This window comes from Schistocerca nitens, chromosome 1 (assembly GCF_023898315.1).
Source record: "Schistocerca nitens isolate TAMUIC-IGC-003100 chromosome 1, iqSchNite1.1, whole genome shotgun sequence".
Lineage (NCBI taxonomy): Eukaryota > Metazoa > Arthropoda > Insecta > Orthoptera > Acrididae > Schistocerca > Schistocerca nitens.
Window position 1 is genome coordinate 512,482,222 of NC_064614.1, and position 24,668 is coordinate 512,506,889.

General features: G+C 38.7%; 1 protein-coding gene across 1 annotated transcript in view; it reads right to left on the reverse strand.

Annotated features, from left to right (window-relative positions):
* LOC126257846 (uncharacterized) overlaps positions 1–24,668 on the reverse strand; it is a 139,266-nt gene that overhangs the window by 77,645 nt on the left and 36,953 nt on the right. Inside the window, exons 3-4 of the mRNA XM_049955598.1 lie at positions 18,618–18,748; positions 14,725–14,857 (exon numbers count right to left, since the gene is read on the reverse strand). Of these exons, the coding sequence (XP_049811555.1) occupies positions 14,725–14,857; positions 18,618–18,748 (264 nt within the window). The remainder of the gene's footprint in view (positions 1–14,724; positions 14,858–18,617; positions 18,749–24,668) is intronic.

Sequence of the window (24,668 nt, forward strand, 5' to 3'; positions counted from 1 at the left end):
TTACAATCTGCTCAAGCTTTTCCCATAATTCCTCTACATCCATCTTACTGGAACTAAATGTTGCCAATTCATTCTTTAAGTAAGATGTTAATAATTGCTTATCTGCTCTATCTAGCATAAACACTCTCCTAGCCTTCTTGACTGATTTATTAACTTTTGTAATCATAGTTGCTATAATGACATCATGATCACTAATCCCCATTTCTATAATGACATTGTCAATAAGGTCTTGCATATCTGTAGTTACAAGGTCTAAGATATATCCATTGCATGTAGGCTGCTGAGCTAGCTGCTCAACACAAGTATCTGATTTTCACTGACTATTATCTGATTTTTTTTCAGGATTGCTAAATTTGTCTTGTTGTTTCATATGATCATTTACATAGCATACATTTTAGATTATGAGTAGCTTTTAATGTCACTGACAAGTCCTGAACACAGGAAAGAAACAGGAGAGGACCAAATATCAAGTCATGTAGGACATCACATTGCACATTTTCCTTTTACGAATTTAGTTTTATGCTTTTAATTTTTATAGGAAAGTGTTTTCTACTGTATATTGAATCTTTCAGGAAACACAGTGGCAGATTTAGACAACAAAATGCTACTGCTGCATGTGCAAGTACTGGCATCATCACTGCAGTGCTGGCTGCAGGGCCATGCCTGTGTTTCCAGTGCTTGTGGTCACCCTTTAAAGTTAGAAGTGCAGTGACTCTATCTTTGGTCATGATTGTACTGAACTGAAGTACTGTTGCCACTGCACATCATTGTTTTGGTCATAGTAGTTGCTATGTCTCAGGTTTTCACTACTGGATTACTTGTTGGACTTGTTATTCAACTGTGTCATCTCTGTTGACTGTCTTTCCCCTGTTGTTCTCCTCCTGTGAGTAAACAACTCATGTTTACAGCCTTGGCCAGTCAGCCAATTTCTGTGGGTTCTTGAGTCATTCCTGGGATTGTCAGATTTTGGTCACCTTATCTGACAACAAGGAAAGAGGTTAGTAGCATGGCACAGATGCAAAATTGTTCAGCTCATGGAACAACAGTAACAGTTGCTCTTGCAGCAACAATTGCAACAGCAGTTCCAACAGCAGTAGGAAACTGATTTGCTCCATTAGGAAACTCAACCTGTGAAGGATCGACTGCAGGTTCATGGTACTTATCCCATACAGGCTGTGGTCACTTCCCAGGTGGATAGCCAAAGAGGATTGGGACATGTATTTGCAATGGCTGAAACAGCACTTCACCTTCTTTTGGGTCTCTGATGACACTCTGTAATGGTCATTCCTTCTTTCTTGGACTTTCCTGGGGCCAAATATGTTACTGAAGAAACTGGCTCCTCTTTCAAATCCAGTCACATTCACTTTCAAATAGACATGCTCCTTGCTTTTGAGTTATTATTCACAATGATTCCATGTGGTCACACTGTGGCTTGTGTTTTATTGATACCACAAGCAACCTGGTCAGTCACGTCACACTCATGGGTGACTGATTTGCAAGGGTTGATTCACCATTGCAATTTCGCTTCTATGAATTGTTTGCAAGGCCTCCTATGCAGACTCCTTAATTTGAGATGTAGCGCCTCAACTGGCTCCCAATCTGAAGTTTGCACAGCAGCCCTAAACCTGGAATACTTTTGTTGGACAATATTTCGAAAATCACACACTTCTTCAAAATCATGCATGCAGCAAATGAATACCTCACTATTCACTCACAAGTAGCAGTAGTCCAACCCCCACGTTATGCACTGGGGGAGACGGGATACTCATAAGTCATTTTCACAATGGTAGTGTCATGATCTGTTTATTTCAGATGTGTCAATAGGCTCTGAACAGCCATCCACACACTTTGTCAGCGCAGTGGGGTCTTCCATCACATCCTGACTGTTAACAGTGGGATGTCTAGATCGCTGGATGCATTGCATCTGTTGTTGGAGAGATGGCTATCTCTGAACTGTCTGTTGTAAATTGTCAGGATAATGAAACCCTGCTCCTCCCTCACATCAAATCATTGTTCCCCAGGGTGATCCTCCCACTATTAAGTTGTTTACCAACCTTAATACTGCAAACCAGATCATACATTTCCCTGTGCACACAGTTTCCTTGGAAACTTCAAACATATCCTCTTCTGGGTTCCCATCAATTGGCTCCTTCGCCCCATATGTTGATCACATAAGATGACAGTTTAATTCCCCTCTGGGGTCAGCTCACAATCACAGCTGGCTGGAAAAAAGTCACAGGGCTCGTAATGCTGTTTGTGGTTGGTAGTCACTTAGCTGGCAACATTTTCAGTAGCATGCCTTCTTGTCGTTTGGATTCTTCATCACCAATGAGGTAAAGGTCATCTCTGACATGGTTCCCTTCCAGGAACTCAACAACGTTAGTGCCACTTTCTGCACCTATATTTGAACCCGGCTTATGGTGCACCACAGATTTTCAGTTTCATATTTCATTGTATCCAGGCACAGTGTCCTGTTTCTGTCAGGCATGACCTATTCTTATCTCCCTACAGACAGCTGTTAAGCAGGAACTAGATTACCTTCAGAAGGCTTGGGTGATTGAACGTGTTAAAACCAGTGCTTGGGCCACACCCCTAGTGGTGGTAAACAAATCCAATGGCTCCCCCCAGTTCTGCAGAGATTTTAATTTTGACAAGTGGAATCCTACCCCATAGCATATCCAGAGGACATTCTCACAAAGCTTCTAGGAAGACTGTATTTTTATAAGATAAACCTTGCCAACCCATTTTTGCAGATGCCATTGGATGAGGACTCCCAAAGCATCATTAAAATTGTTAACACCTCCTCAGCAACACTAGCATCTATTTATACAAATGCAAGAGCTTGCCTTAAGGGATCTCTTCTGCTCCAGCAAGCTTCCAGAGATACGTGGGACATTTAACCATGTTCATCTCTGGATGCACTGTCTTGATGACTTAACTATCAGGGGCACTATGAGTCAGAACCATCTGCACAGGCTTTACACCCTTTTTACTAAGTTGCATGATACACTGCAGACTCTACTAAGTTGCATGATGTGCTGCTTACACAAATGCCAGATTTTTTTTGAGGAGAAAGTGGAAAACCTCAGACACTTGCTCAACAAAGAAGGGATCCAGCCCACTGATCACACTGTAGCAGCTATTGATTCTCTACTGCATCCTCAATAGCCCTTACAGGAGCTTCAGTCTTTTTTTCTAATTTCCTTTCACAAGTGGCCCATATTATGCATCCACTAAACCAGATACAGAAGAAAGGTGGTCAGCAAATGTGGAAAGCTGCCTATGAGCGCAGTTTCACACAGCTGAAGCATCTGCTGTGCTTGGCACCCTGCCTTATATCCTTTTCCCCATCACATCCACTGGTTTTGGCCTTATATGTCTCTCATATGCCATTAGTGCAGTGCTATTGCACAGGAACAATGATGGTACTGAGCAACTGATTGCCTATCCATCAAAGACTCTGACACCTGCTCAAAAGAACTACTTGCAGACAGAGAAAGAAGCTTAGGTAATTATCTTTGTAATTATCTTTGAGAAGGTCCATGTTTACCTGTTTGGGACCTAGTTTACCCTCATAGACCACAAAGCACTGGTGGCATTTTTCAGGTGATGCTCCTGGCTTTCAGAGCAGATGGCACAATTGCTCCAGTATAGGGCACTTTTCCTTAGCTCCTACAATCATACCATTAAATAAAAGCCCTCAGCACACAATGCCTATGAGCGAAACTCATTATGGCTGCTCGAATCACTGCAGACATGCACTGTGACCCTATCTTATGGCACATCAAGCACTATTTTTTTTAAGAAATGCCAGTCCAGAGCTTCAATCTGAGTCTAACCTCTCCCACTGTTTGTTTGTCGCTACTGATGTCCCCCTACTTCATGCAGAGATGGATACTCACAGTGTTGTCATTCGACTACCTCGCAGCCTCAGGTTTTGCAACTCCTACCTCACAGGCATGTGCTAACTACCAATACTGATCAGCATGGTGTCCACCACCACTGATATCACACTTAGCATGTTAATCCAGATTCTAGCTGTCGAGGGGATTTCCTAGACCATTGTGTCTGACAGTGGGCTACATTTTAACAGTGTTGGCTTTTGAACAATTCTGCACCTCAAATGGGATCAAATATCTATTGAGTCTGCCATTTCACATGGCCTCCAATGGTGAAGGAGAGTGTACGATGTGGACATTTAAACAGCAAATGTTGAAAGTGTTGGAAACCTCCTCATCCTCCTCTTCCTCCTCCTCTTCCACCACAACCACCACCACCACCAACACCAACAAAACAGTGCTCATGATATTTCTTAGCATATACAGGACCACTCGTGTCCATGACCGTAGCCCAGCGGTGTTCCTCTGCAGGGTTGCTCCCACCAGCTGGCACATTTCAGCACTGGGACACCAACTGTGCCACCAGTTTGTCTTACAAACTATGGTCCAGGGTGCTTCCAGCTGCAAATCCATTTCAGAAGGGAGGGATCTGGTGTCCTGCTCTGATAGCCAGCCAGAATGAATGGGGCTTGATGTCAGCCATTAGATGGAACTGCTACATTTGTGGGCAATGGCATTGCTACTGCAGCACTGGATGGAAAGTGATTCTACTCTAGTTGGCCTATGAGTGCTCATGGTCTTCAGTAGCATTTCTGATGCGCTCTTGCATTGTTGTCAATACACAGTATTCACACTGGACTTGTTATTCTGCCATGACATTCCATTGTCAGTCTTTCTCTTGTTGTTGCCATCCAGTTTACTCCCAGTGACTTGCTGTTGACAGCCTTGGTTGCCAATAGAGTTTCTGTGGGTTTTTGATGTGTTCCTTGTCTAGTCAGATCCCTGTAACTATACTCTGATTTAGGGAAAAATGGAGGAATTAAACCCAAGGCTTAGATCACTTGATAAAGTTCTTGGATGCACATTTCTCACCATCCACAACTGATGGGGGAATTTTGGAAACTCCCTTAATAAATTAAGTACGTGTTATATGCAGGAAGTGAGTACTTGGGTAGCAGAGTATGTATAGCATGAACATGTGGGTTTTTTCAGGATAGAGAAATTCTTCTACAAAACCAACAAAACATTGCATCCCGGGTTTTGAGAGAGAGAAGAAAATCAGCACCCATTAATTACAGAGGGTAGCTTTCATCATTGTGGATGTGAGGTAAAAATGTTACTATAGTAATAGTTAAAAGCATGAGTGTCCATGTGATGGTCACAGAACTAGTCTCACTCTTCAATGGTAATAAACGGTGCCTTCCATGACCACCAGCGGCATACATCGGCCCCACATAATGCCACCCCAAAACAGCAAGGAACCTCCACCTTGCTGTACTCACTGGACAGTGTGTCTAAGGCATTCAGCCTGACTGGGTTGCCTCCAAACATGTCTCTGACGATTGTTTGGTTGAAGGCATATGCGACAATCGTGGGTGAAGAAAATGTGATGCCAATCCTAAGCAATCCATTTGGCATGTTGTTTCGTCCATAAACAGCCCTTTTCAATCCATTCCAAGCATGTTCAATAGGGGTAAAGTTTGGAGAACATGATGGCCACTCTAGTGGAGCGATGTCATTATCTGAAAGAAGTCATTCACACGATGTGCATGATGGGGGCACGAATTGTCATCCATGAAGGTGAATGCCTCACCAATATGCTGCCGATATGGTTGCACTATTGGTTGGAGGATGGCATTCATGTATCGTACAGCCGTTACTGCACCTTCCATGACTGCCAGCAGTGTATGTTGGCCCCTCCATAATGCCAACCCAGAATGGCAAGGAACCTCCACCTTGCTGCACTTGCTGGACTTTGTGCCTAAGGCGTTCAGCCTTACTGGGTTGCCTCCAAACACGTCTCTGATGATTGTCTGGTTGAAAGTATATACGATACTCATCAGTGAAGTGAACATGATGCCAATCCTGAGTGGTCCATTCAGCATGTTGTTGGACACATCTGTACTGCACTGCATGGTGTCATGGTTGCAAAGGTGGACCTTGCCATGGACGTTGAGAACGAAATCGTGCCACGTGGGATAGCCGTGTAGTCTGAGGCATCTTGTCATGGTTCACGCGGCTCCCCCCCGTCTGAAGTTCGAATCCACCCTTGGGCATGGGCTGTCCACAGTGTAAGTCAGTTTAAGTTAGAATAAGTAGTGTGTAAGCCTATGGACCCATGACCTTAGCAGTTTGGTCCCATAGTCATTACCACAAATTTCCAAAAATGAATATGTGCATCATGCAGCCTATTGTGCACAGTTTGAGTCATAACATGATGTCCTGTGGCAGTAGTAGCCCTTGGGTGGCCTGAGTGAGGCATGTCATCGACAGTTCCTATATCTCTCTATCTCCTGCATGTCCGAACAACATAGCTTTGGTTCACTCTGAGATGCCTGGACACTTCCCTGGTTGAGAGCCCTTCCTGGCACAAAGTAACATTGTGGGTGTGATCAAGCCATGGTATTGACCGTCTAGGCATGGATGAACTACAGACAACACGAGCCATGCACCTCCTTCCTGGTGCAATGACTGGAACTGATCGGCTGTTGAACCCCCTCCGTCTAATAGGCACTGCTCATGCATGGTTGTTTACATCTTTGGGTGGGTTTAGTGATATCTCTGAACAGTCAAAGGGGCTGTGTCTGTGATACAATATCCACAGTCAACACCTATCTTCAGAAGCTCTGGGAAACGGGATGATGCAAAACGTTTTTTGATGTGCGTTATACCCATATAGTACTGGAAAAAAATTGCTGAAATCAGATGTGAATAGCAGGTTAATGCAGATCCTAAATGCAAAATAAGTTGGGTTAAGATAAGTATTAATACCAACATAGCACTCAGGTACTTTTAAGGACAACTGCCTGACAACTCGTAGTGGTGGAACATATAGTGGTAGTGTTATACCATAAGAGAAAGATTTAAACTTACCAGCTATTGACTGGGAAATTGATGCCATTAGGTCAGTGGTAGGGACAGAGTTTTGTGTGATATTGTTCCAAATGTGATACCTGAAAATTATGCTGAGTATTTAGAGGACTGACTTGCAAGGGTAAGATGTTGTATCTACTCGGTACAAACAAGCCCAAGATTTACAAGTCAGCCAACATACTGCAGGAAATCAGTGATCATAAGACTGTTGCAGTGCCACAGGTGACAGGTGTCAACAGGAAAGTTAAGAAAGGGTGGAAGGTATTTCTGCTTAATAAGTACAACATAAAACAGAGTTCAGTTAAGTTGAGCATTCGGTCAACCACTCAACTCCAGCACCAGAAATTTTGAATACAAATGAACACAAATTTAAGAGTCTTGAACAATAAGTGTTAAACAGGTATGTGCTGAGCATTGTTGGGAGGCTTGGGAAAGCCTAGCCATGTATCAATGGCCATATTAGACAGTAGCTCCAAAAGGAAAGAGATCTTCACCACAGATTTGAATGTAAAAAAAATGCCTTTTTGACAATGGAAATGACCTTCTGCAAGATATCTGACCTCAAATGTCCACTGCAAGAAGTTCCCCCTTCACAATGTTTCCTAAGAAACTGGTTGAGATGGACCTGGATTCGCTAACAGCAGGAATCCTATTATGTCTGCAACTAACTGTCATTAACAGGATGTGATACTTGTCTCTGAGTCGTGTCAAGTCAGAATTTTTTACGACCACTGTTCTTATGTCATGTTAAATGGGTGTGGGAAGCACACTATTCCTCATAAACATACTAAACAGTCTGTGTTGGTACACCACAAATCAGACAACTTCATTCATGGTGTGGTCATAGGCACAGCCAAACATGTCACCTTGTTTCTTTTTTTCTGTCACCACTCCACACTGACTCATATTATTGCACAAATTGCGTATAACATATTGGCACAGAGACACCACTTCATTAACATGATTTATGTCAGTGATGGAGAGTCAAATGACCACACGGTACCCAATACACACCTGGAGTGATCCAAAGAGATCAGTGTGTTTTTTTAAAGGGAATGCTGACATTCTGCCATGTGAGCTCATGCAGGAATGTGAAAGAACTTGAGCGTTTTCTAGCAGTGATCTATTGAAGGTCACTGGAAGAAATCAGTATTCCACATGACTGAAAAAATGTGCAGATCATGTAACACATCATGAACTGCACGCAAAGAAACATTGGCCATATGAGCACTTGGCAGATCCTGTTGAAAAATGCAAAGCTTTGTTCTCTTTCAACCAGTTCATTAAAAAATGGTTGCAAAAGTTTTGCACATATCTTTCACTTTTAACTGTGCTTTTAAAAAAATTGGGCAATTTATTATGTCACCACTAACTGCACACCACACTCCTCATGAATCAGAATAGATCTATTGGTGCTCCAGTGTTGACACTTTTGGGAATTAACATACCCATATAAATGTCACCAAGTCTCATCTAAAAACTGAATGAGATAAGGATACATTTCATCACCATGCACCTGTTTCAAAATCATTCACAAAACCTGTGTGCTGGTACCAAGGTTTATTTTGTTGCACTACTGTTACTTCTTAGAGCCTTTTCTAAAGTGATTTAGCAGCTCTTTGCGTTTGCTATGAACGATTCCTAAGAGACTTCTTGGAGGAATTTTCTGGGTGGGATGCAGTGTCATCAAAATGAACTTCTTTGAGCACCATACGTCATTGTTTTATGCTTCTTGCCATGGACACTTTCCATTTCACAAAATTTTTTCACTGTTGTTGTTGTTGTTGTGGTCTTCAGTCCTGAGACTGGTTTGATGCAGCTCTCCATGCTACCCTATCCTGTGCAAGCTTCTTCATCTCCCAGTACTTACTGCAACCCACATCCTTCTGAATCTGCTTAGTGTATTCATCTCTTGGTCTCCCTCTACGATTTTTACCCTCCGCACTGCCCTCCAATGCTAAATTTGTGATCCCTTGATGCCTCAGAACATGTCCTACCAACCGGTCCCTTCTTTTTGTCAAGTTGTGCCACATACTCCTCTTCTCCCCAATTCTATTCAATACTTCATCATTAGTTATGTGATCTACCCATTTAATCTTCAGCATTCTTCTGTAGCACCACATTTCAAAAGCTTCTATTCTCTTCTTGTCCAAACTATTTATCGTCCATGTTTCACTTCCATACATGGCTACACTACATACAAATACTTTCAGAAACGACTTCCTGACACTTAAATCTATATTCGATGTTAACAATTTTCTCTTCTTCAGAAATGCTTTCCTTGCCATTGCCAGTCTACATTTTATATCTTCTCTACTTTGACCATCATCAGTTATTTTGCTCCCCAAATAGCAAAACTCCTTTACTACTTTAAGTGTCTCATTTCCTAATCTAATTCCCTCAGCATCACCCGACTTAATTCGACTACATTCCATTATCCTCGTTTTGCTTTTGTTGATGTTCATCTTATATCCTCCTTTCAAGACACTGTCCATTCCGTTCAACTGCTCTTCCAAGTCCTTTGCTGTCTCTGATAGAATTACAATGTCATTGGCGAACCTCAAAGTTTTTATTTCTGCTCCATAGATTTTAATACCTACTCCAAATTTTTCTTTTGTTTCCTTTACTGTTTGCTCAATATACAGATTGAATAACATCGGGGAGAGGCTACAACCCTGTCTCACTACATCCTCTTCCATTTCCATAATATTGTCCTCAAGTACATCGCCCTTGTATAGACCCTCTATATACTCCTTCCACCTTTTTGCTTTCCCTTCTTTGCTTAGAACTGGGTTTCCATCTGAGCTCTTGATATTCATACAAGTGGTTCTCTTTTCTCCAAAGGTCTCTTTAATTTTCCTGTAGCCAGTACCTATCTTACCCCTAGTGAGATAAGCCTCTACATCCTTAATTTGTCCTCTAGCCATTCCTGCTTAGCCATTTTGCACTTCCGGTCGATGCCATTTTTGAGACGTTTGTATTCCCTTTTGCCTGCTTCATTTACTGCATTTTTATATTTTCTCCTTTCATCAATTAAATTCAATGTTTCTTCTGTTACCCAAGGATTTCTACTAGCCCTCATCTTTTTACCTACTTGATCCTCTGCTGCCTTCACTACTTCATCCCTCAGAGCTACCCATTCTTCTTCTACTGTATTTCTTTCCCCCATTCCTGTCAATTGTTCCCTTATGCTCTCCCTGAAACTTTGTACAACATCTGGTTTAGTCAGTTTATCCAGGTCCCATCTCCTTAAATTCCCAACTTTTTGCAGTTTCTTCAGTTTTAATTTACAGTTCATAACCAATAGATTGTGGTCAGAGTCCACATCTGGCCCTGGAAATGTCTTACAATTTAAAATCTGGTTCCTAAATCTCTGTCTTACCATTATATAATCTATCTGAAACCTTTTAGTATCTCCAGGGTTCTTCCATGTATACAACCTTCTTCCATGATTCTTGAACCGAGTGTTAGCTATGATGAAGTTATGCTCTGTGCAAAATTCTACCAGACAGCTTCCTCTTTCATTTCTTAGCCCCAATCCATATTCACCTACTATGTTTCCTTCTCTCCCTTTTCCTACTCTCGAATTCCAGCCACCCATGACTATTAAATTTTTGTCTCCCTTCACTACCTGAATAATTTCTTTTATCTCATCATACATTTCTTCAATTTCTTCATCATCTGCAGAGCTAGTTGGCATATAAACTTGTACTACTGTAGTAGACGTGGGCTTCGTGTCTATCTTGGCCATAATAATGTGTTCACTATGCTGTTTGTAGTAGGTTACCCACACTCCTATTTATTATTCATTATTAAACCTAATTCATTATTATACCTAATTTGTGAATTTTCTCATGACTCAAAATTTGAACACCTGAAAGCATCTGTTCAAACAATCCCCAGACAATACAAGTGGATTCTGTACACACATATGAATTTTAAATAAACACAACAACAATGAGGAATTGAATTATTCAGTCTTGTGATGTTGTCTTTGCAGACTTCACTGTTACGCTTGTGATGTTTGTTTCACTCTTTGAATGACACGGGCCAAAAAGGCACATAGTGTGGCATTAATAGAGAGATGAAGGACCCATTCGACCAGCATGCATGGCTCTGGTGGCTAGCAAACACAACCCTGAGTGAACGGTCATCAGATAAATGTAACACCCTGTATATAAACAACCTAGTAGATGTTGCAAGGAGCCCCATGAGGCTGTTTGTGGATGACTCAGTGTTATACAGAACAGTTGCAATGCATGCAAATTGCAGAAAAGAGCAGGAAGACCTGCATAGGACTGATGCTTTGATGCAGGGTCAGGCAGTTGACCAATAGTATAAACAAGTGTAAAGTATTGCACATACATGGGCAGAAAGACATGTTATTGTTTCATTATATGATAACCAAACAATCACTGAAATAACTACCAGATGTTTACAATTAAAGTGTAGCTAATCATGAAGGTCCAGTGTGGGCTATAATAATCATATGGCAGTGGAACTAAGTAGATAGCTAATATGTTAATGCAGAACTGATTTATGTTGGAAAAAATTAGTTCCAATTTTGGACACCAGGTGCAAACGTGGTACTGTACAGCATCTCATTGAAATTTCTGGTGTTCATATTCAACAAACTGTGTAGGCAATGGTTAACAATAAAATGCACATTATGGAAACATTTCTATACATCTTTGTTTCCTTTGCAGCGTTGGAATTGCACCAGGCCAAAATTGGAAGTAATTTTTTCTGGCATAAATCAGTTTTGCATTAGAATACCTACCAAGTTCACTGCCATATGAAAATGACAGCCAACACTGGGCACCTATGAGTAACTTCACTTTGGTTATAACCACCTGCACATATCAGTTAAATATCTGGGATAGAAGAAATATAATGGAGTCAATGAAGAGTGGTGAATTTAGTCAAGGATTCCTTATGTGGGGGCCGGCCGCGGTGGTCTCGCGGTTCTAGGCGCGCAGTCCGGAACCGTGCGACTGCTACGGTCGCAGGTTCGAATCCTGCCTCGGGCATGGCTGTGTGTGATGTCCTTAGGTTAGTTAGGTTTAAGTAGTTCTAAGTTCTAGGGGACTGATGACCACAGCAGTTGAGTCCCATAGTGCTCAGAGCCATTTGAACCATTTCCTTATGTGGGCATGAAAGCATCATGGTATATTAATTATGCTCCAGCGGCAGATGCTGCTAAAGAGGAGCTGTGTGTCACAATGTGGTCTGCTGTTAAAATCCTGACATAGTACATTCCTATCAGAATCAACCAACATATCACTTCCTCCTACCTATATACTGGGAAAAGACTGTAATGTTAAAACTGTGGAGATTTGAGCTCACACAAAGGCTAACACACAGTCATTCTCCCATACATCATTTGCAACTGGAACAGTGAAGTCAGAAAGAGATGTTGTAGTATGAAGTAACCATCACCAGACACTGTAAGGTAACTTGTGGAGTACAAATGTAGACATTTCTGACTATTCCATGCCAGTTCTTCAAATGTTTCAACACAATATATTAGCAGTTTGTGATAAAGCAAGCTGGGATCTTTTTACTGTCCCTCTTGTTTTGCCATCTGCCTCCTTAAATTCGTTTTTTCACTTTTAACTAATTACCATTAAGATACGTAAGTATAATTTGAATTACCATAAAAGAGAACGGATGGCCCTCAGTTTTAAAGAATATAGAACCAGATCTAGTTTTGTGCTTAGTTTTGTGTATGTCATAAATTTCCTAATTTATTTTGACTGTTCCTAGTTAATTTCTTTTGTTATAGAGTGAAATCAGTAATTTTTTTGTAAGTTAAATTCTATTGTTGACTTATAAACAGTATAAGTCCTGTACTAATTATAAACATTTGGAAGGCAAAACACTGGCATTCTTTAAGTATTTATTTGGCTTTATTCGAAAACATGTTAGCCAACCCAGCCCTTTATTAATTCCAAAGTAATTACCACTTTTATTAAAGTATTGTTTGCATAGTTATATCTGTTAATTTCATGATTTAAACAAATAATCCAGCTTAAACTTCATGGTAGAAGAAACTGTTAAAAAGAACCAATTTTTCGATGTATTTAGTTAATTTAATGAGTTATGTTTTAATTGTAATTTCTGTAAATTAAACATCAAACAATGTATAGTTTCAGTACCCATTATTGTAATGATATATAAAGGCTCAAATTTTGGTCCTGAGACAATCAGTCCACAGCCGATTTTCAGATGAGAAACCTGTGCTGGTTAGGTCAACAACAATGCGTCAACTAAAGAGTGGAATAAGTGTAACGCAATTAGGCCATGTGTTAAAACAATGACAGTGTCTGTTCAATATGTACCATATTATTCTGCAAGAACTATGAACTGTGTGGTTAGGTTATTACTGCTCATAGATATTCAACAGTAAACTATTGTAGCAGTATGCTGATGTCTACCTGCAACCTATTTATGAGGCTTATCAAAATTTGCTGCTAGTTACTGGCCATATTAACTGTGTAATATTGGGGGGCTGTGAACAGTGAAAGTAAAGAACTGTTAAATGCAACTATGCAACTGTCAGCTACATCATTTATAGTAATCAGTGTTGAACTTCCAACCCCCCCCCTCCTCTGTTTTTCAGCCAGTATAACAATGCAGTACATCGACACTGAGGACTATCAATGAGATAATACAGCAGGTGAACGCCACAAGTTTATCAGAACAGTATAAAAGCACACATTATTCTGGTGGGGGAGCACAGGGATGCTGTAGATCAGTTACAAATGTGACAGAAAAACACCAGAGCCTTCATGATGGTGAAAAGATACACCTACAGGGAGAGCAGGAATACATGCTTGCATACATTTTCCTTTTATACCTTTCAACAGCCTCATTTCTTCTTTGCAAAAGCTATAGCAGTGGGTTAGTAAATATGAGTTAATTCTGAAATCTGAATAAAAATGGTAAAACAACTACCTGGGTGTAACATTTTGTATGGGTATGAAATGGAACAGTCACTTAGGTTAATTCATAGATAAAGCAGATGGAAGACATTGGTTTATTGGTAGAATACTAGGGAAATGCAATCAGTTTACAAAGGAGATTGCTTATAAACCATTCACGCAACCCATGCTAGAATATTTCTCAATTGTGGAACCCACACTAAACAGCGTTAACAGGGGATACTGAACATAAATGTAGAAGAACAGCATAAATAATCACAGGTGTGTTTGACCTATGGGAGAATGATACGAGATACTGAAGAACTGGCAGGCACTTGAAGATAGATGCAAACCATCTCAAGAAAACCTGTCTACAAAGTTTCACCAACTGGCTTTAAACAGTAACACCGGGAATACACTACAACCTCTTATTACTTTATCTTTAGAGATCATGAGGGCATGATTATATTAATTACAGTGGACACAGAGGCATTTAAACAGCCCTTCTTCCCAGACTCCACAGGTGAAAGGAATGGGAGGAAGCCCTAATAGTTGGTGCAATGGGAAGTTCCCTCTGGCATGCACTTCACGGTGGTTTGCAGAGTGTGGATGTAGATGTAGATGTCTTCAAATGCCAAATGTAAAAATATTTACATTATTTATTTATTTCTGTTTTAGAAATACATTAACTACTTCATCACCATCAACAATTTGAAACAAACTTAAACTCTTATAAAAGCACGAACTTGAGGGGGAGTATTTTGCTTTCCTGCCAACACAAAGAGAAAGAGAAATGAGTGAATAGCTTCCTGAATTCCACACCATGAGCAGTTGTAAACTGCAAATACAAGACAAGCTACTGTACTCACTGTGTTGTCCAGTGTTTTCACCACATATCCGTGGTACTATTGATGCTGCACCAGACACAGTAAAAGCATCATCTACACAGTTGCCATTAGCATCTGGCTGTGCAAGAGAGAAATCTATGAAATCCAAGCGAACCTGAAATGTGAAATAAGATATTCCAAAATGTAGATTTCAGTACTAGATTTATCTTTACATAGACTCCATACATTTGGAATAATAAACTAAATAAAATCCTATTTCACATTCAGATTTTACATATTTTCTATGTCCTTGGTAATTGCTCACCACTAACTGGACATTGGTGATAGATCCTTATATACATCTTAACAATACTAGGAAAAGGATAGGTTGCTACTCACCATAAAGATGACCTGGTGAGTTGCAGATAGGCACAATGAAATGACTGTTACACATCATAGCTTTCGGCCAAAGCCTGCTTCAGCAACACACATATTCACACAAGCAAGCACACGTCACACACACATGATCGCCAGCATCCACAGCTCTGACTGGAGCAATCTATCCTTTTCCTAATATTGTTGATATTCGAATATGGAATTCCCATTGTCTCCCATGCATATTATATTTCATCCTAGGTTTTCCATCAAAGTAAACTGTAAAATAATGTTTTCGGTTACTGTAGCAGAATTATTTCCTAAGAAGTTCAGAAATAAGTTAAATTCAGTTCAGGGAAATATTGTTTTTGCCACTTCATAGAGACTTCATATTTTTGTGATGACTACAAGGAATAATCTAGGAACTATTTTATTGAGAGTAAAAAATACAAAATTCAAAAATTGTCATAAGAACTTTGCTAAAAGATTTGTTTTAAAACAATGCACTATCATTTGTATTTCCTTTTCCTACTTGACAGATTAAATTCCAAATTGGACTGAATCTGTAATGTAAGATCAATTTTTTTTTAAAAATTCTGTTATATTGTTTAATGAACTTTTATTTGCTATGGTGTTTTTGTTACTGCTGTTGTCATATCAGAAATTAGAATAAATATAACTAACTTCAGTTTCACTTACAATAAAGCCTATCCCTCAAAAGTTTTATAGCAACTGACACAGAACTTTACTTTTTATCTATGATATAGGCTGACATTTCCTGAGATTTTTAAAAATGATCAAAACAAGTTGCAGAATCTACAAAGTATTATTTGTAGTATCTCAGTCCCAGTTGTGTAGAATATTACCTAAATGGTTTGTATCCAGCTACAGTCAAAACCTCAAAAAAATCTGTATTTAGCATTGGCTGTATTTCTGATTGGCCTTTGAGCTGCCTTTCTCCATTTTAATGTGCCACTCTTTCTCAGTGAGTGACTGATAGATCTGGTGAGTAATGAAGTGCTGTACACTGTAGACACTAAAGCCAGGCAATGATATCCAGGGATGCAAACTACTGTTAAAACTTCAACAGTTTTTAAAATATTCTTGCATTTCATGTTAGCAGCTGAAGATTTTGACAGCATACTTCTTTCTGAGTATTCTTCCATGAATTAGGACTGACTGCACTTCTACTTTTGAAATATAATCAAAAGTATTTGATTTATTTCCAACTTATATATATACAGTCAATAAATACACCTGTTTCATCACAATTATAAAATATATTGGTCTAAGCAAAACAGGTCTCATTTGTAACCAAAGTGTGCAAACTAAACAACAAACAAAACATTGACTGTAATCAATTAAATCATTTAGTTACCATCCTCTGTACCATTATTTCACAAGGAATAGTGTCTCAGTCTTCTGCTTTTAAAGATTTCTATATTTTAATGTAAAATCTCTGTCCTGTTAGTAGACAAGAATGCAACATGCATGTGGAAATTGTTCCTATAGTCTATATTATATCATTGTCCTGCATATCATATTATGTTCTTATAGCCTATATTATCTCACTGTACTGCACGTTATATTATGTATTGATCTAGTTCTTATTTTTAAATGTAAATGCTCAAAATATTGAATGACCTGGAATGTAAGTGTAAATATGCATAAAGAGTTCTTTGTATAATTGGAATATAGTTTTACAACTGACTTAATGTTGTATAGATAATTTCTGAACTGCCTACATTACATGTTTTATCATCATGCAAATGGCTAAATGAGCTTTTAAATAGCCCTAAACAAACATTACTGTATACTGTTTATTAGCAGTGACCTGAAGTTAGCAGCAAGTCTTACTGTCAAAAATTAGTGTACAACTGACAACAGGGAATGTAGTATTATATGATGCTGAGACGATGACACTAGGAAGAAATGGGGCAGAACAACTCGAGAAAGAAGAGAGAAAAATACTGAGAAAATACTAGGTCTCAAAAGAGGTGGAGAGAGAGGTGGATGCAAAGAACTAGGGAAGAACTGTACCGGAACATGAGAACAATATCCAGGGAAATCAGACTCATAAGGGCAAGGTTTTCTGGACATGTAGTTAGGATGAGTATGGACAGAATGACGAAGAGAGTGTGGGAAACAACAGGGAGGACAAGGGGAAAGACAGGAACCAAGTGGGTTGTTGAACTTCAGAAGGACTAGTTGGAATTGGGGATCAAGATCGAAGGAAAGGAAAATTGGAGGAACAAATATACACCAACAAATATGCCAGAGATCAATGACAGAGAAGAATACAGGAAAAGATTAGAGAGTCACCAGTGGATCCGACAGGAGAAACGGAAACTGAAGATCTCAGAAGAAGAGTGGAAGAGAAGGTTCTGGGAGAAGAATGCAGTCCACGAAGGGTCTACCTGTGGTCCTGCAGAGGCCGTAACACAATAAGAAGAAGAAGAAGAAGAACTAAACAAGGTGAAACACTCAAGAAAAATTTATTAAATCTGGACAGATTCCATCTTGCATTAAATTCATGTCAGCAGTAATAGATGTTGTAAAGGGACACCCTCCTCTAGCATTACTTTTCCTCAACAGAAGTAGTCAATACCAGAACTAATTTTAAAATTTTGAACAGGTCAGTATTATCTCAGCTGTTTTTCTAAAAACATTCATATGATTTTGTACATGATGTGTTATATTTCAAGCTAAAATCTGTAAAAAGAAATTACTTTATTTTCTTTGTTACAACTGATATGTACTAGCTCTAATGTACAGTTGAAATTATTTATTTTGGAAACATCTTAAATTACTAAATATTTGGCACACCTAAAATTTCTATTATTAATTGTGCAATTTTGTATGGTTTACTCTGTTTATTTCTGGATTGATTTATGAGATAATAATATAAACTACTAGAATTTCACTTGTCAAGAAAATTTGTTAACCCTTTGGAAAATTGTTGTTGTCATGGAGTGAGGAAGTAGTAGTGGGCATGCCTCTCATGTGATGATGTGTGTTTTTGTAATTTGGAAGAAAAAAATGTAAGTTTGGCTTTGTCAATGTGAAAATTCAAAAGACAGTGTGATATAAAATCTGAGACAATAAATTATTGTGAAAACAAAAATTCTGCACAGGCATTATTCATATTTATTATTGTCAATTGGAACTATGAGAACGTAAACTATGAAAATTTCTGCTTCAGGAATGAGACTCTTAGACATGAAGAACTGGAACCGACTATGAGAAAAGAAACTAAGTAAAAAGTTTATTGTAAATTTCACTCCTTTTGTATTTTTGAAAAAAGAGACTTAAGCACTGACAATAGTAGTGATATCAACAAAGTTAACGGGCGGGGGAGGTCACAATGTCCAATGCAGTTATATATCAGTTTGTCATATGATATTCTCAGAACTTGATAACTCCTGGCAACCTCAGACCTTTAAACTAAAACATAGATTTCAAAATAACAGAAATTCTAAAGACAGGTTGTAAAATGCAAATAAAAATTTAAATGACAGAATTATCTAATTTATTAGATGATAAATGTGAATGACTCTTACCTGACAGACATTGCTATTACACTTGTTTATGGTGATGGTGCACCTGGTTCCTCCCGTATATGTTGCAGGGTAATTTGGATTGACGAAATATGTACAGTTGATTCTTGATGATGTTCCACATGACCTGATAACTGAATAAATATAAAAATCTTACTGAACACACAGTATCATAACAAATTGTGATTGTTTGAGTAAATCTGTGTTTTAAAAATTATGTAGTGAAGACTATTCTTTCCTCTCCTACACACACACGCATACACACACACACACACACACACACACACACACACACACACACACACAAATGGAATAGACACAGTTCTTGGTAGAATGGTTGCTGGTGATGTTAGCAGCCCATCAACTAATCAATGGCTTTGGTATCATTCAAAATCTGCTAATAGCTCAAACCTTATGCTTCTGGAATCAGGAATGGTGGTGAGTTGTAGTGAAAACTGAAACGTTAAACTTAGTTTTACTTAACATGTACTATAACTGGCAATTTTTAGAAAGCTAACAGAAATATTCTTGAGACCTTATATATTGAACAATCTTTGTATCATCTATGAAGATGCTGGTGCTGCTTTTGGCAAACTGTCACAGATGATTCATATGGCTCCAAAAATAAAACATCACTAAATAAAAGGGGCGGTCAAAAGAAATTGAGGTAGATTGAAAAAAGTAAGTAAGCTGTTTATTATTTTAAAAGTAACTGCTGTATTTGTTAATACATTTATCACACTGTGAGACATGATGATCAATGTCTTCATGGTAAAATGTCTTCAGCTGCGTACGAACCAAGACTGTACATCTGAGGCAAATCATCGGCCACAAATGTCTTTCTTCAGGGCTCCAAAAATATGAAAACTGCTTGGGGAAGAGCAGGACTGTATGGAAGATATCTAATAACTTCCCAACAAAACTTCTGCAGTGGAGCTGAAACAACCTTGGCAACAAGTGGGTGGATATTATCCTGCAACAGAATGATGCCATCTGTCAAACATTCCTGGGTGTTTTGACTTGACGGTTCACTTCATTTCAATTTTTGCAATTTGTCCATGGTCCACTGTGTGTCAATTGTGGCATTGTATTCTGGACCATCAATGAGCAGCAGGCCTTGCTTTCAACAAAAAAGATCATTATGACTTTTCCAGAGCTAGCAAGCACAGCTTTGGGTTTTTTCATTGGTATATGATTCAGATCCGAAAAAAAAAAAAAAGTTTGTGATTTGTCTACTTTTTTCAAAAATGAGTTGTGTGTGCCATCAGATGTAGGGTTCTATGTTGTTCAATATTGTTAATCAACCAGTGCGATAATCTGAATAGCCCATGTTCTATAACTCATTTTAGATTAGGCACACAGGGAAAGAACATGCTAATGTCTCTCACTACAAGGAGCAACTGTGCTTTTCCCAATCTTGTGTGTAACATTTTAGATTCCTTGTGGGTTGGCAAACAATACTGAAGCAAGAAACATCAAATTTTCCTTTATTGTGCATTATTAGTACTAGTGAAAATCATTGCTTTGATTTGAGACACTGTTTCATAATGCAGGTGTTGTAAGTGATTGATTTCAGCTGCGGAGAGGTTTGCGTGGTCCCTTCTGCCGGAGATTCGAGTCCTCCCTTGGGTATGGGTGTGTGTGTTGTTCTTAGCATAAGTTAGGTTAAGTAGTGTGTAGGTTTAGGGACCAATGATGTCAGCAGCTTGGCCCTTTAGGAATTCACACACATTTGAACATTTGATGGATTTCAGCTTTATTAGTATATCATTTATTCGGAATGATGAGTTCTTCATATGAGGATGAAAAGCAGACGCCTTCAGATTCTAACAGTGTTAGGAAAAGGCAAGTATGAGGGTGAATTAGTTCAGTATTGAAGGACTTAAGTGTTCAGTTGAACAGACTAGGAGAAGATTACAACCGTAAATTAAAGTGTTTTGAGGTACTAAATGCTGAAGAAAGATCAAATCTTATATGAAAATTTAGTGATATGGTAGACTGGAATCAACAATCGTTGTATCTAATAGATCTCATTGCAATTTTTTTGAGTCGTCAGTCTTCTGACTGGTTTGCAGCCCACCATGAGAGATGGGAGTAGCAATTATTTTCTGGATGTCTTCCTCTACAATTATTGAATTATTGCCCTCTACAGCTTCCTAGTACCCTGGAAATTATTCCCCGATGCCTTAACAAAAGTCCTGTCATCCTGTCCCTTCTTCTTGTCAGTGTTTTCCATATATTCCTTTCCTCACCAATTCTGTAGAGAGCCTCATCATTCATTATCCTATCAGACCAAATAATTTTCAACATTATTCTGTAGCACCACATCCCAAAGGATTTAATTCTCTTCTCTCCCAGTTTTCATATAGACCATGTCTCACTACCACACAATTCTGGGCTCCAAATGCACATTCTCAGAAATTTCTTCCTCAAGTTAAGGCCTATACTAGCAGATTTCTCTTGGCCAGGAATGCCTTTTCTGCCAGTCTCCTTGCTCTGTCTGCCTTAAGTTATTTTTCTACCTAGGTAGCAATATTTCTTAACTTTGTCTAGTCTGCAATCCCCAATTCTAATTTCAAGTTTCTCACTGTTCTCATTTCTGATACTTCTCATTACTTTGGTCATTCTTCAATTTACTCTCAAACCATATTCTGTACTCATTAGACTGTTAAACCCATTCAACACATCCTGCAATTTTTCTTCACTTTCACTGCAGATAGCAGTGTCATCAGCATATCTTATCATTGATATCCTTTCACCATAAATTTTAATCCCGCTCTTGAACTTGGAATCCCTATATGCAGAAAAGCCTTCATGGAAGTACTTGGAGTAAGAGGTTGACCATCAATACAGTTCAGAAATTTTTGAAGCTGGACAAGTCTTCTTGTGCCGAAAGAGGTAAGCATGAAAGTAAGCCATTGGAAATTAAGATAGAAGTAGGAATAGTAGTTTATGATCACATTCCTTCAAGGGTGGACAAAGTGATCACAGCAATGAGAAGATCAAGAAGTTCCATCTCCCAGAGGAGCTTTTGGTGAAAAAATTGCGTGAATTGTTCCAGGAAAAATATTCAAATTTTGCCATTTCATATGAAATGCATACAACAGTATTCAAAACCAATTCAGTATAGCTTTCTGGTATGCAATGAATGATACATGCTGGGAAACCAAGTGAAAAAATTGCATTAATTGTTCCAGGAAAAATATTCAAATTTTGCCATTTCATATGAAATGCATACAACAATATCCAAAACCGAATTCAGTATAGCTTTTGGGTATGCAAGGAATGATACATTCTGGGAAACCAAGATGGCATCCAATATTGAAAAGGGTACAAATTGTTCAGTGAAAACTAATTTGTTGATAGAGGAATCCAAATTTGTTCTACATTACAAAAACAGTACGATACAGAGAGTTCTGGTGATGTTAACTTAAATTTCTCAAATTGGGAGTGTGGCATGTTTACATGTAACGGTCATCAGATTGCAACTGAAATGTTTGCCAGTGGACAAACGGAAAGTGTGTTGAGTTCTCAACGGTCTGACGTGGAAATGTGTAAACAGTATTCTAAAATGCTTAAAAAATGATGCAAAGATGTAGTACCAATCTAGATGGTATTACTAATGACAACAGTCCTGAACATATTAGGTCAATGAAGCAAGTGCATTGCAAACAGAGTAAAAACACAAGTCTTTCAGCAGAAAATAGTCAGGTCATGATGCAAAGCCTCCTTAACAATTCAGACAGTAATAATAGTGACAACAGTTGTGAACATGTTAGGTCAATGAAGTTAGTGCATCACAAACAGTGTGAAAACACATGTCATTCAGTGCAATTGAGGAGAAATGAGTGCAGGGAATTCCGAAATACATACTCAACACAGAAGGCCTACATGAAGTCAAATGCTTAAAAACACATAATGTTCACTACACGGAGTGTACAGGAGACAGAACTACCTTCAGGTATAGCAAACTTTACAAACAAACATGTGCAGATAAACATGAATTTCAATTCCCAAATTTCCAGTTTTAATGTAATGAATACTCTGACACCCATGGACGTGATCTTGCTGGAACCTTACATTATGATTTTTACATAAATGCTCCTTCCATTGTCAAACCAGAGGCACCTTTGGATGAAATCACAAGAAACATAAATGCTTAAAATCTCTCTAGTTCATTACAATGTACAATAATTATTGGGGGCACCAATGATGTACATAAAAATGAATTATTCAAGGCCACTAACAATTTGAAAGAAATGTTGAACTTTGCTTGGACAACACCTGTAATTGTCGTAGGGATTCCTCATAGACATGACTTTATAATCAGTTCTATTGTAAATGATGAAATCATCAAGGCCAATAGACAGTTTGAAAAGATCTGCAAAGCATTCTACAACTCACATTTCTTATCTGTGGAGTCCCTTGAGAGAAAACACTTTACACAACATGATCTATATCTAAATATTAAGGGTAAGACATTGCTATACGACCCGAGACATCATAAATTCATTAGGTAGATGCAAGGATGATGAGCCCATTACTCTCCCACATCCTTCTTCCCAGTCAACAGCATGCTGCACTGCACAGCAATCATCTTCAGAAGCAACAAGACAACTCACACCACTGAAATAACAACAACAGTGTCAACTAAATTGCCTCTCAAACAAAAGTGTCACCACCAGGCTACAACAAGGATTTTTTTATTGAAGACAAGCAGCAACCAAAAATTGAGGTGAGCAATGTGGCAGTCCCCAAGGACAATAAATCACTAGAACATCGAGGGTATAACTAGTAAAACTGCTGAATTAGAAGTACTTTTGCTTGATCAGCTAATGATATTTCAGTTTTATGTGTGAGTGAAAGGAAAATCAAGCTTGTACTGTTAGAAAGGCGCTAGAAAGGCAGGATTTGAAATTATTAGTAGCTTCTGTAGAGAGTTTTATAGATGGAGGAACATGCATATACACTGAAGATCCAAAGAAACTGGTACACCTGCCTAATATCGTGTAGGGTCCCATCAAGCACACAGAGGTACTCCAACATGAAATGGCAGGGACTCGGCTAATGTCTGAAATAGTGCTGAAGGGAACTGACACAATGAATCCTGCAAGACTGTCCATAAATCTCTAAGAGTTCGAAGGGGTGGACATCACTTCTGAACAGCATGTTGCAAGGCATCCCAGATATGCTCAATAATGTTCATGTCTGGGAAGTTTGGTGGCAAGCGGAAGTACTTAAACTCAATTCTGGATGTGTGGGGTATCACATTGTCCTGCTGTAATTGCCCAAGTCCGTCAGAATGCACAATGGACATGAATAGATGCAGGTGATCAGGCAGGATGCTTACATATGTGTCACCTGTCAGAGTCAGATCTAAATATACCAGGGGTCCAATATTGCTCCAACTGCACATGCTCTACACCACTACAGAGCCTCCACCTTAACTGAATAATCTGTTCTATTCACATAATTTATCACCCACTGTCCATGAATGCACTAGACTTGGAAAGACAACTAAAACTACAAACATTTGATCATAGTGTAGAAGTGATTGAAATTGGATTCCACATAATGAAGCAATAACATTTAGTGTAAATAATGTACTCAGCACAAATTCCAAGAAAAATGAGAAACACTTCTACAGAAGATGTATAAATAAGGACAACATTAGGATTTTTAATCCATTGCTGAAAATTTCAAACTGGGATTTGGATACATATGACAATGCAGGTATGAAGTTCGAGTCATTTTTAGCTTGTTACAAACATAACTATAGACTGCATTCTCTCTAAAGAAAATGGAAGTAAAAACCAGAACTAACACTTGGATAACACAGGGGATAACAGAATCTTCAGAGCAACTTAGAAAACTAATTAAATGAGCTAGGCAAAATCCAGTATGTAAACTGTTACAGAAAAGTGTACAAGAAAGTCACTGCAGTAGCGAAAAAATTAAGCAATGATACATACATACATCAACAGAAACAAGGGTAGCAAGTAAATAAATAAATAAATAAATCAGTTTGGAATGTGATAAATTAAAATCTTAGGC